The sequence below is a fragment of the Bos mutus genome, chromosome 18 (assembly GCF_027580195.1).
Source record: "Bos mutus isolate GX-2022 chromosome 18, NWIPB_WYAK_1.1, whole genome shotgun sequence".
NCBI classification, from domain to species: Eukaryota; Metazoa; Chordata; class Mammalia; order Artiodactyla; family Bovidae; genus Bos; species Bos mutus.
Genome location: NC_091634.1, coordinates 18,771,079 through 18,784,183, shown reverse-complemented (window position 1 = coordinate 18,784,183; position 13,105 = coordinate 18,771,079). Strand labels below are relative to the sequence as shown.

Sequence of the window (13,105 nt, the reverse complement as noted above, 5' to 3'; positions counted from 1 at the left end):
GGCACTTTTTAATCTCCTGTCTTTTTCTGACTGCAAAACACCATAAACAGTGTCAACAGATAACAACTCAGGTGATTCTCAGGTGGTGGTGGGGAGAGCCCACCAGGACGGCAGAGGGACTTCAGATTGGGTCAAGGTCAGAGACTCTGGGGGACCCACCCTGGGGTGGGCCAATGTGTGTGTGTGGGACTTGGGGCTCACTAGAGGAGACCCGCCCAGCCCGGGTGTGGGAGCCAAGGATCCAAGGGCGAGAGGCCCCAGCAGACACGCCTAGCATCTGCTCCCCAGGGCACTCTGCTGCACCAGGGGGTTGGGGTGACAGCTGTCTGCAGGTTTACTCGTGCCCTGGGGCACATTCCCCCTCCCACCAGCTGGCCAGGAGGGCGGAGCACATCAGAACCTTAAACTGCAGGGAAACCGAGGCTCTGAACACTGGCCTGGCAAAGTCACGAGTTGGGGCCAGCAGCTGGAAGCCCGGAGATGGGCTCGCCTGTGCTCGCTCCGGCACTCGGCCTCAAGCGCCTCAGGGTTGTCCCACTTTCACCGTGTGGCTGCCACCACTGCTGCGGGTTTGCGTCCTCCGCGGCCGGCGCGCAGGCAGGCCTGGGAGTGGAACCGCGTGGGGCCATGGCCCCACTTCACCCGGGGAGCAGAGCATTCTTACTTGGGGTCCTTGGAGGCAACAAAGGAAAATGGTCTGTGGTTTGTTGATTCAGAAGGACCAGGAATGGCCTGAGCAGATGGGAGAGAGCCAGGGGCGTGGGGACACAGATTCCTGGGGGCCACCACATCAGAAAGAGACCTGCAGCAGCACCCCCCAGGCAGAAAGTGCTATGAGGCTGTGCAGGACTCAAAGGAAAACAGAAATTAAACTATTTAAATAGCCAGGAAGCCCACAAGAGCACACCAAATGCTGGAGTCATCCGGAGCAGTGAAAACAGGCCCCTTCCCCGGGGCAGGCATGACTCCTGACCAAGTTCTCAAAAACAAAAACACGGCAGGCGGGGGTGAGCACCCCAGCCAGTCTGGCTTTATTGTTCAGCTTCTAGAAACCTTCGGCTGGATTTTTTTGTTTTAAAATCATCCACTTTCTGGAGAAGGAAGTGTACACCCAGCCAGCCAGCTCCATCCTGCCCAGCGATGCTCGGGCATGGGGCTGACATCTATTTTTGCACTCTCAGTTCCCCATCTTTCTCTGCCTTTTTTTTGTTTTTAAATCTCCCTCGGAGAGTTCCTACATATATTAGTTATTCAGATTTCAAGTCATTCTGGAATCCAGGGATGAAAACCATCGCTTTTATAAATCATCTCCCCCAGCTCCTCTGTGTCCACTCCGTCCGTCCTCTGAACGCAGGCTGATGACGGAGAATTCGCTCATACTTTGGCTCAACAGAGAACACGAGGAGCCCTCCTCCCAGCTGCCTGGGGACACCCACCGGGGACCCTACCATCTCTGGCCGAGTGAACACGTGTGATAATCTAAGCCATCTGGGGAGGTATTACACATCTCCAAGCAATATGCTGGTGGCTCATTCCTCACATGTGTTCATCTGGTTCTATTTCTGGCTTGGAGGAGAGGTTCTGTCTTCCGCTGGCTCCTCCCGGGCAACTTCAGGCCTGGGCTACCTGCCACCATCAGCCCACCCAGGCCCTCCTCAGGTCCCCTCCATCCCCTCCGCCCTACCGCCCCACCGCAGGCAGAAGACCTACGAGCTGGTTCGGCCTCTGATATGAGGCCTGGGAAGAGTTTTGGTGGGGGGACTCTGTGGTCTTTACAGCAAGGTCACTGTGTACACAGGCTGCAGCTCTGGTTTACTCCCCAGGGCTGTGGCCTCGCTCTCGGCTACCTCTCACCCAGACAGGCACAGTGCACACATGCCCACGCATGTGCACTCACTTGTACATCTATTCACCGCAGCGCACCATTTCAGACCCCGACGTGCACCCGCCCCAGTCGGCGTTCTGGACCAGGCTGGGGGATTTCTGAGCTGCAGGAATCTCCTGCTTCCCCTCCAGACCTCAGCCTGAGACAGAGAGGAAGGTGAACTGGTGACTTTCCCACTGGTGGTGGCCACAGAAGGCCCACAGGTCACCCACTGGCTCCCAGCCAGACCCTCCGTGCGATGCCGAGCCCTGGGATGAAGGCCTCCACTTGGAGCTCTGGGACTGACTCCCCAGGCCGACCTCTTCCCACTGCCTTCTGGGCGTCCCTGCTCTCCATCCCAGCCACGGGACAGCTGCTCCTGTGGGGCCCAGGTAGACAGGAAGTCATCCAGGCAACCAGCCCCAGGAGCCCAGAGTCGGCACATGCTGCGGGCCTCCCGGTGTCTGGATGGAACTGCTGTCACCTTTCTGCGGAGGATGTGGGGAGATGCAGAGCCCAGTGTGGGCCACGACCCCAGGAAGAACGCGGTCCCCGGCCCCGTGTGTGGGTGGGACCCTGGGGCTTGCTGCCGAGTGGCCTCCCCGGGGCCGGGGGAGGCAGTGAGTCGGTGTCACGCGCACAGCACATGCTTCGTTCCACTTTTCGGTAAGCAGTGTCCCATGGTGTCTGCGAGCACCCTGGCTGACCGGACTGGGGCTTCCACACTGTGGGTTGTGACGTCAACCATGTGGGATGCGGAGGCAGCAGCAGAAACAGACAGCACGGGGCGGATCCCATGGTGAGGGCGCTTGGTTACTGCCTGGGTGTATCTGCTTGTGTGGTACTGGGTTAGAATGCAAAGGCTGCTTCAACCCAGATGGCAGGCTGAAGGCCACGGCCACGGGTCTGGACAGATGGCTCACCAGGGCCTATGCCCTTCTGAGAGTGTTCTCTTGCCCCCAGGACTGGGGCATGTCCCAAAGACTATCAACTCCTCAGGATGGGGCTGGCTGGTGACTGTATAGCCCACCAGGCTCCTCTGTCCATGGGATTCTCCAGGCAAGAATACTGGAGTGGGTTGCCATTTCCTTCTCCAGAAGTGTCCTCTAAGAAGACAGCAAAGTCGGGGGAGTGGTGCCCTGGGCTGGGCTTGGAGGGAACACTTTTTCTCTAAAGCTGACCAAGGCTTCAGGCACCAAGACAAGGGAGGACTTGGGGACCCCTCATTGCGGCCCCTCTGCTAGCTGGGGAGGAGACCCAGGCATGACTTGTCTGCCCCCAGGAAGCAGCACACAGATGCCAGACACATATCAGACCAAGGGGTCCCCAGGAACAGGCAGAATTGTTCCCACTCCTGCCAGAGGAGCCCCAGAAATGCCAAGGGGACTGTTTGGGCCCCAAGTGAGCAGCAGGCACCCCAAAGCCTGTGTGTGTGTGTGGGGGGGTGGATGTCCGTGATGGAGATGCAGGTTGTAGCCCCAGGCTTGGTGTGATGGAGGGGCAGGTGGTGGGGGGAGTTCCCCAAGCAGTTTAAACTGATGTCTAGTCCACATCAAACCTGTGGAATGATCAGGGGACTAACTGGAGAGCAGGGCAGACAACCCACTCCAGTGTTCTTGCCTGGAGAATCCCACCGACAGAGGGGCCTGGTGGGCTATACAGTCCATGGGGTCACAAAGAGTCAGACACATTTGAAGCAACTTAGCATGCTGAGTCGGAGAAAGCAATGGCAACCCACTCCGGTACTCTTGCCTGGAGAATCCCAGGGACGCAGGAGCCTGGTAGGCTACAGTCCATGGGGTCACTAACAGTCAGACACGACTGAGCGACTTCACTTTCACTTTTCACTTTCATGCATTGAAGAAGGAAATGGCAACCCACTCCAGTGTTCTTGCCTGGAGAATCCCAGGGACAGAGGAGCCTGGTGGGCTCCCGTCTGGGGTCGCACAAAGTTGGACACGACTGAAGCGACTTAGCAGCAGCAGCAGCATGCTGAGTGGCTGCTGAGTGGGGCTGGGACACGCCTCTCCCCAACTAACCAGGACGGCCTCCGGCTCCCAGGCCCCAGAACACAGAACACACACAGCCAGCAGAGATGAGCCTGGCCGGCTGGCATGTCCTGAAACAACGCTGCCCTCTTCTGGCCAGTGCTGGGAGGTCCGGCTTGCCATCCACCAGCCACATCCTGCCTGCAGCTGGGCAACCCAGGCCTGAGCATGCTTCGACTGGGGCATCTAGAAGGTTCTGAGGGAGGCCACTGGGCTCCCTACCCCAGGAACCAGCACCCTGCCTCCTAATCAAATGGTAGGAGGAGGCAGTGGCAGGTGAGGAGGGGGTGTCTCAGCTGTTTTTCAAATCAGAGCCCAGTAGAGGCAGACCCTGGACCCTCCCCACCTCTGCCCCCTGAGGTGTGCCTGCTGCGCCAAGGGGGAGGCAGGGAGTCTAGCACAAGATAGGGTCCAAGTCTGAGTACATGGCTTCCTTGGGGACAGTGGCACTCCCTGGCCCGTGCGCAGGGCACTAGCCCTGGGTGCCTCCACCCGCCATGGAGACTCTGGGAGGGAAAGCCCAGGTGGGTTCTGGGAGGACGGGGCAGTGCTTGAGGGCTCAGATGATGATGACCTCGGCCACAGCCAAGGACGATTGAGCACGGTGAGGACGATGACCTCACTGCCACAGGCTCGGGGCTGATCTGGTGGGGAGGGGTCTTCCGGGGCGCCCACCCAGGAAGGCTTCTGATGGCTTCAGACACGGTCCCGTGTGAGCTTGGGAAGGGTGTTCATCAGAAGTGCACCACACTTCTGGGACCGTGTTTTAGAAGGTCTGCTTGCTTTTGCCTTAAAATAAAAACAAAGCAACTAAAGGCTTAGGAGGGCAGCGACTTGGTGATGGGGTTCATGGTGAGCCCTGAGGGCCACAGCAGGAAAAGGGCTCTCAGAGGCGACAGATAAGCCCCGGGTAGCCCCACAGGAGGCTGTGCGCCTCTGAACCAGCCAAGAGGGAGGCCCGTGGGGACCCGAGGCCGCATCAAAGTCCAGTCGTTGCTCCCCCCACACCTTCGGATCCATGCAGAGCAAGCCTGGCCTCATCCAGCTGAGATAAACGGGGGTGGGTGGGGCTGGTGTGGTGTCAGGAGTGGTCCTCAAAATCCCCTTCTCAGCTCTTGGGTGATGCGTCTGACATGGAGTAAGAACCAGCGCATCTAACATACAGGCCCCGATTTCCTGGCCCAGCTCCCAGGCAGCACCTGGCATCGGAAGGACAGAGGAGTGGAATGCGGCCCTGGCCAGCTACATGCCCCACACGGCACACGCCTTTAGGACAGTTTAGGGGCTGAAAACACAGAGCAGGCAACCACGTGACCCGAGAGTTGTGTGAATAAACCGGCCCATCTTGTGCTCCGCTGGGGCCTCTTGCCTCCAGTCTCTGTCCGGAAGCACTGCTGGGAGGCGGGCCTCGGGGCACAGGCACGCTGCTGGCTCTAGGAATTCTGGTGTGTAGCAGCAATCCCACCAAGGCCTCCTGTACAGGCTCCATGCTCACCCTTATGATCAGTGAGTCCTCCCGGAGCTGGGTGCTCTCACCCACAAAGACAGATGGAGAAACTGAGGCTCAGAGGGGTGATCACTCAGCTGGGGGGAAGGGAGCAGGCATTTGAACCAGGGACCTTCTGTGCTCATCGCCACACATCTGGGGCTGGAGGGAGAGGGATGCCCTTTGGCATCCACTCCCCACCTTCTCCAGCAGAGTCCGACTGCCTTGGATCAGCTCCTGGCCCCCAAACAGCCCATTCCTAAATGTTAAATACCTCTGGGGCATTTTCGCCTGACATCAAGGAACTGAGACCCACAGCGTACCACATGACGGGCACCTGGAGAACAGTCACGGCTGAGAGAGACACTCAGGTTCAGGAAAAATTCTACACCAGGCTCATATTTTGGTTTCATACCTTACGATGAAGTGCTGTGACTTTTATGTTGGGATAACAGAGTGATTTATTATTTACCGAACACAGTAGGCGCTCGGCAGATCAATTTCAATAAAACAATGGATTATAAATGCCGCCAGCAATCTGGCAGTAGCAGTAATCAACAAAACATGTTGTTCTAAATGCTGCATAATAAATTGACTATAATAAACTCATAATTATTCTACTGGCTACATTTCAAAGTTAGCACTAGAAAAATAAAATCGCCCATTTGGGCTTGGCATTAACATCTGTGGGATTCTCTGGATCACTCCTGACTCTCAAGTGGCAGGCGACTCGGGTGCCACACGCTGCCCAGAAGGGTCGGGGACACAGCGTCTGGATGTATGGAGGCCTGGTGCACGGTGCCCCTAGTCAGCCAGGCCCCAGTGCGCCAGGCGCCCCCAGAACACAGCTGGAACAAGCCTCTCAAGGGTGAGGACTCTCTTGGGACATATAGAGAGAGAGGAGAAGCAACCACTTCCTCTGGGCTATGTGAACTCACAGAGAAGACAGACTCGGAGCCACACGGCCCTGGCGCAGGACCCTCCACAGGGACAGCTGTGGCTGCTTGTGCGACCGGGGCTCTGCCTGCCAGGGGGCTGGGTTCCCACGTCCTGGCTTGGCCAGGAACATGCCGCAGAGTCAAAAGCTTTAGGACACATTCTAGGAGGCATGAGTCCCTGAAGACACCAGCTGGTCTCCCTTTGGGGCCACCAGTGACCCAGGGGGCATGCCCCCCGCACCCGCTCCCCCTGTTTCCTTAGTCTCCAGCTGAGTCAAGTTGGAGGCAGCTGACCCCTCCCCAAATCCCTCTGGCTTTGCACTTGGACGCTCCTTCTGTCTCAGTGGCTCCGCTACACGTGGTGGGGGGAGGGGGAGACACCCACTTCATGGGATCAGAGTGAGAGGATCTACATCACGAGTGGCACCTTGTGTCAGGCAGGGCCAGAACCCCATCCAGGCTGCTGCACGCCCTTGACCCCCACCAGGAAGGGCTTTAGACTCTCTGGGGGTGCAGTGAGCAGTGAGCAGGGTTGCCGTGACCTTTGTGACCATGCTGGTGTCCCCCTCTGCGTGCTCCTGTCGCTCCGTCTGTGGGCTCAGGCCCTGGGAGCGTGTGTCCACCAGCACTTGTGGTCCTGACACGTCCCCGCCACTGCCCCGTGCAGGCCAAGTGCTGCATGCCATCTCCACCGACAGACAGTAGACTGAGGCTCAGAGAGGGAACCCGGAGGCTTTGCTTCCTCCCAGAAGCCTGAGGGGGGCTCCCGCCAACAGGGTCCTGAGCCAGAACATCCCACCCAGCTACTGACCCCAGGCGAGTGGACACCGCAGCCAGTGGCGCTGGGGCGCCCTGGGGCAGGGGGCACCCTGGGCTTGGGTGGGTTTCTGAGAACACTGGGCAGTGACAGCTCGGAATGGGCTGTTTCTTGGCTCACATCCCCTGATGGCTGTGGGCGAGGCCCCCATGCGCAGGTCCCCCAACTCCCAGCCTGAGGCCGGGTCCTGGCCGGTGTGCAGGCATGACCAGAATACCAGAGCGGGGCCAAGGCCTTGCGGGGCGGCACGTGCGAACCGAGGCGGATGAGGTACTGGTGGGAAGTGGTGGGGAGGGGCTCAGCTGCCTTAGCAGCAAGAGGGAAAGGACCAAAGGACCAGACAGGGCAACGTGCCACCTGATGCGAAGAACTGCCTCACTGGAAAAGACCCTGATGCTGTGAAAGATGGAAGGCGGGAGCAGAAGGGGACGACAGAGGATCAGATGGCTGGATGGCATCACCAACTCAATGGACTTGAGTTTGAGTAAACTCCGGGAGTTGGTGATGGACAGGGAGGCCTGGCATGCGGCAGTCCATGGGGTCACAAAGAGTCGGACACGATTGACTGAACTGAACTGAGGTCAGTGTGCACCAGCTCTCAGGCCCACACCTGCAGGTTGGAGGCCAAAGCGAGATGACTCAAGGACAAGACAGGAGGCCCCATGGAACTTGTGGCCTCTGCGTGGCTTTCAGCCTCTGGCAGCCTGGGCTGGCCCTGCCCGACGTCTGGGTGGTGGAGAGTACGGGTGGGGAATACAAGTGCCCATGAGCTGAGGACAGGGACGCTCCAGGTCAGTAGGGTGCCCATGGCCCCTGCCAAGGCCAGAGGGGCCGCCCAGAGGGGAGGGGTGTATGCCCAGTGGAGCCCTACACACTGGGGGTCTGGAAGCAGAACCACTGGAGGGTTGGAGGCTGTGGGTCCTGCCCACATCTGCTCAGTCAGGAATCCGTGAGGAGCGGTGAGCACGTGGGCAAACAGTCCTGAGGGCCAAGCACCCCCTCTAACCTCCTGAACGAGTGGCCGCTGGTGCCAAGGAGTTGTGAGGCAGGACCTGGCAGGTTCAGAGGGCAGGGGACTCCCTAGGGGTCTCCCTTGCTCCAAACTGACGTGCCCACCCCCCCCAGCACAGAGCCGGAGACGCGAGCGTGGTGGGTGCTGGGTCACAGGGCAGGTCCTCCTCTGAGGTGGGGCCTTACTCTCACAGCACTTGGCCCCTGCTCCCCTCTCAGGGCTTCCTTGGTCCTGGAGAGGAGATGATATGGAGGACAAAGCTTTGGCAGAGAAGTCTAGACCCAGAGCAGACCCAGGGACCGTGCTGTGGCCAGCCTTTCCGGGCTGGAACTGAGGGGCCCCCATCAGCCACGCCTGGGGTTGGGTCCCACCTGGCCCCACCATTCACACACCAGCCAGGGGAGCTGGGGGCTGGCCCCACTCACCACATGTCTCCGTCTTGGATGGTCTTGTCGTTGGGGGCCCCAGCGTGTCCGTAGTGCAGCACGGCCGAGTTCTCACCACTGCGGAGCATCAGGGGCAGGTCAAGAGCCCATTCTCACCCAGCAGGCCCCAGGGGCTGGCGCCCCAACCCCCTGCCCCGTGGGCAGTACCATCCACCCTGCAGCAGAGGTCTAGGGCCAGGTGGACCCGGCCCATAGCCTGAGATGGGGTGAGGGGCACAGTGGCTGGCGTCCTGCAGCCACAAAGCTGGTGGCCAGCCTCTGGGCTCAGGATGGGGCCACCTCAGCTGAGTGCTGCTCAGCTAGGTGCCCTTGGGGCTGAGGATGTGGGCCTGATGTGGGAGCAAGGGCCTGCAGGCCAGGGGAAGGGACCCCAAGGAATCCGGGTGTCTTGGTGGCTAAAGGGGGAGGGGAGGCCCAGTGGGAAGGGCGGGGACTATGTCGGGGCTGCACGGAGATTGGCTGGGCCGGGCCAGGACCACAGCCAGGGAGCCAGCGGCTCGCCACTCCGCAGCTTGAGAGCGCTTCTCTAATGAGCGATACCTTTAAGAAAAAAGGACTTTTAAGTCTGTCCAAAGGAAAAAAAAAAAAAAAAAAACCACCTGGGTATAATATTTATGGCCCCGTTTGGGAGTCTCAGGAATCATAAAAGTAGAAATAATGATTTTTCTCTCTATCCACCAGAGAAGAACATTTCCAAGGACTGAGATGTTCACATGTATTATTCATGTGCCAAGGACGTGCACGCCAGCAGAGCTGCCAGCTCCATCCTGGCTGGGCAGAGGCCTGACTCTCTGACCCAAGGGGAGAACACAGGGAGATGAGATGGGGTGAGCCTGGGGGCCCCCATGGTCAGGACGTGTCCCTCAAAGACACACAGGCCTGCACTTTCACAGCTGTGAGCTGCCCCATATGCATGGTCACTTCTACCCTGGACCTGCAAGCACACTAGCCAAGTGCACAGGTCACACACACACACACACAGAACCCCCTCCCCCCAGCCACGTCACACATAAACACACCTACAGTAACAGCCCCCATGGCAGAGACCCAGACCCACCCACGGCTGTGTTCCCACACAGCCACACACTCACGCATGCACACACAGCCACACACACACACACACACAACCACAGCCTCCTTCCCTGATACACCTCCCTCCACACACCCTGCACACAGAAGCCATCAGTCTGAGGACACGGCTTGGTCCCCACATGCTGAGAGCTGCCAGTGTGGAGGAGGAGAGGAAGGCTGGGCCGAGAAGGAGCCGCCAGCAGGAGATGGGATGGGAGGGCAAGGCAGTGGTGGGCTGGCTCCCCTCTGCACCCTGAACTGCCCAGGGCAGGCAGGAAGCAACCTCCGCTCCCAGAGCCTTAGGAGCGGGGAGTGACTCCCAGGCTTACGAGGTGCCGTGGGCAGGGGAGCAGACAGGGGCATCTAGGCCGGAGGATGGTGGGGTCCCTCACTCTCCCCCAACCCCCTCCCTCCATCATCCCCACGTGGCCCAGGTGGCTGCTTACCTGCCGCAGATGCAGGTGTAGGAGCTATGGCGCATGCCGCCCCGGGAGTAGCAGTAGTGCTCGAAGAGGCTGCGGGCGAAGGAGGACGGGTCAGAGTGGGGTCATCAGAGTACGTGCGCCCCGCACCCGCGTGCAAATCCTCAGCCCAGGCCTTGCTCGGCTGCGCCCACAGGAAGGCCTGAGCTCCCCAGCGTGAGTCAGTGGCTGGTAGCCTGGAGGCCATGGGCCACTGAAGCACAGAGGTCAGCACAGAGAGGGAGCAAGGCTGGGGGAGCTGGCCACTTCCAGTGCCAGCCTTTCAGGCCCATCGGGAGGACAGGTCTGGTCCTGCGGGGAGACAGGCTGGGGGGGCCCCCTGTTTCTGCAGGGCTGGAGGAGGCATGTCCCTGCGACTCCCTCCTCCAGTGGTCACATCCTTCCCCCACCAGGAGGGGCTGGGTGCACAGCCAGGGAGGGATGAGAGCTCTCTGGGTCCCAGTGCAGGACCTGCCCGGGACCCCGAGCCTGACCCTGGAGGCGGGGGGGGGTTGTGCAGGGGAAGGAGAACAGGGGCTGCTGGGCTCTGGCCTGGGGCTGGGGCTGGGGGGCAGGTCGGTGTGTAGATGAGCAGGGCTGGGTGGGCTCCAGGGAGGGGAAGAGAGGCAGAGTCTGGGGGCAGGCGCCGACCAGTTGGTCCCCTAGACAAGCTCCCTCCCTGAGCTGAGGAGGCCAGGAGCAAGGTCTGGAGGGAAGATGAGAGCCCAGAGCAGGTTGCTGGCAACTGGAAGCCCGCCTCCAGGCTGAGCCCAGACACACTCAGAGCCAGTGGAGGCCTCCGGGAGCTCGGCTGTCAGCAGAGCCCAGCAAGGGCAGGAGTGGAGGGGTGAGGGAGGTCAGAGGATGAGCCAGCCTCACCCTGTCCCCCTGGGGCAGATCCTGGGGGTGACTGGTGGACCAGACTTGCCACATCAACAAACGTGAGCAGTGTTTGGAACCCTCGGGAGACCACGCTGCCCAGGGCTCTGCAGAGGCCAGGCCCCTGACCCTTCCCCTCACCACACACCCTAGGACCTGAGCAGGTTAAGAAATTGTCTGGGCAGGGGCCTCAGTGTGCCAAGGGCCCCATCTCTACAGAACCCAGCTGGGGAAGGGGGTGACACTGGGGGGCTGCCCTTGCCCCCTCCCTGAGGCCTCTCACCAGAGCTTGGGCCCAGCCTTCTGGATGGCCCCAGTTGAGAAGCAGGTCCAGGCGGACCCCACCCCACCCACTGACCACCAGTGCGGGGGAGACCGACCACGGGGCTGTGCTCAGAGCCCCAAGGCCGCCTGTGGGCACGCTAAGTGGCAGTTCTGCCCTGCATGTTCTGGGCCTGTTTAAGAGAATGTCTGTGTGGAGGAGTCTAATCTTCAGGCACTGTAAACACGAATTATGTGTAATTGTTATGATTGGGTATAAAATAGTTGTTATGCAGGAAGGGTTCTGCTCTATTCAGTCAGCTTTCAGACTGGCTTTACAAATCTCACAGGATAATTGGGTATCTGCAAGTGAAATATTTCCTCAACACAAAAGAATCCAGGAACTGCCAGGGAGGTGAGGAAAGCCGTGTGAGGTACCAGCCGCCCCCGCAGTCATGGTGGGAGTGCTCAGGCGGCTGCTGCCAACTCAGCCTCCGTTACTAAGGCCACAGGACAGCTGGGCCAAGCCTGGGCCCCACGGCGGCTCCACATGGCCTGCCAAGATGCTGGGGCCTCAGACACCGGGACTCCGTGCAGCTGCCCACCAGAGACTGGGGGATGCTGACAGGCCATGGAGCTGCACGGTTCCCTGAGCCTTGGGGGACAAGGCCCTGCCCAGACAGAAGCAGGTCAGGGGGCAGCAGCTGCTCTCCGGGTGATGGGGAGAGACGGGGACAGGCAGAAGGGCGGCAGATGAACAAGCCAGAACCTGCTAGAGCAGCCTGCGGGAATGGGGTGGCACGGGCTCCCCCACCTGCTCCCAGTCTCAGCAGCGGGGACTGTCCTGCCCTGTAATCTACTCGATAGAAACAGCCTTCATCGCACGCTCAGGCTCCCGCTTAAGTAAAAAAAGCCTTTTAGAGTAAACGCACGGCTCACGGAAGTGCCAGACTCAGGAATGGCCGACCCAGTTTTCATCAGCTAACTGCAGCCGGGGTTGCCTCTGCCAGTCACACGATTCCACACCCGCAAGAAGAGCTGCAAACACCAATGCTGGAAATCCAGTCTCCGGCAAAAGGGCTTCAGTCCTTCACACTGGACTCCAGCACCTGATCTTGTTTCAGGTGAACTTGTCTGAAGTGACACAAAAGCCACCCCATGCTCTGGGGGCATAACAGATACAGTAGGCCCTGTTTTGGCTCACACCCCTCAGGGACCCCTCTCCCCAGGACCTCAGCCCTGGCTGTGGACATGCAAAGGTGCCCACATTCTGGGGCAAGTGCTGTGGCCCAGGGCCCAAGTCTTAACAATTTTCTGATTTTCAAGGGGTGGGGATGGGAGGAGGCTCCAAACTGGGGCTACAGGCTCGACCTGAGGCTCCTGAACGGCCTGGTCAGAGCTCGGTGGGAACGGGTCTGGAGGACAGATCGCAGCAACAGCAGAGCCACCTTGGTCCCCACGGATGGCTCCCAGACCAGGTGGCAATGGGAGGACGCTCTGTAAAGACCCACTCGATCTTTACAGAAAAGAGGGCAAACTGGGAGCCAGCTGCCGCAGGGGCCAACTGCTGATGATGCACGTCCACGGCTGAATCCGGCTGTGAGCTACCACTGAGCCCATCCGCAGCCACGGTGAGATGAAGGCAGAGTCTGCAGCCAGAAACCCTCTGACCCCCAACCCGCAGAGCTGGAGATTAAATGTGAGAAGCAGAGCCATGTCCACAGGACAAGCAGAGAGGTGAGGCCAGAAGAGGAAGCTGCCAGTCTTGTGAGCCTGGAGGCCTTGGCATTCGTTGCCACATGGGGACAGTGAGGAGACCTCA

At 59.8% G+C, this 13,105-nt stretch overlaps 1 protein-coding gene across 1 annotated transcript in view; it reads right to left on the bottom strand.

The window, feature by feature from the left end:
- The window catches only part of PEPD (peptidase D), a 118,875-nt gene that overhangs the window by 14,475 nt on the left and 91,295 nt on the right, over nt 1-13,105 (bottom strand). The window contains exons 10-11 of the mRNA XM_005893914.3: nt 10,129-10,197; nt 8,591-8,668 (exon numbers count right to left, since the gene is read on the bottom strand). Coding sequence (XP_005893976.1) covers nt 8,591-8,668; nt 10,129-10,197 — 147 coding nt within the window. The remainder of the gene's footprint in view (nt 1-8,590; nt 8,669-10,128; nt 10,198-13,105) is intronic.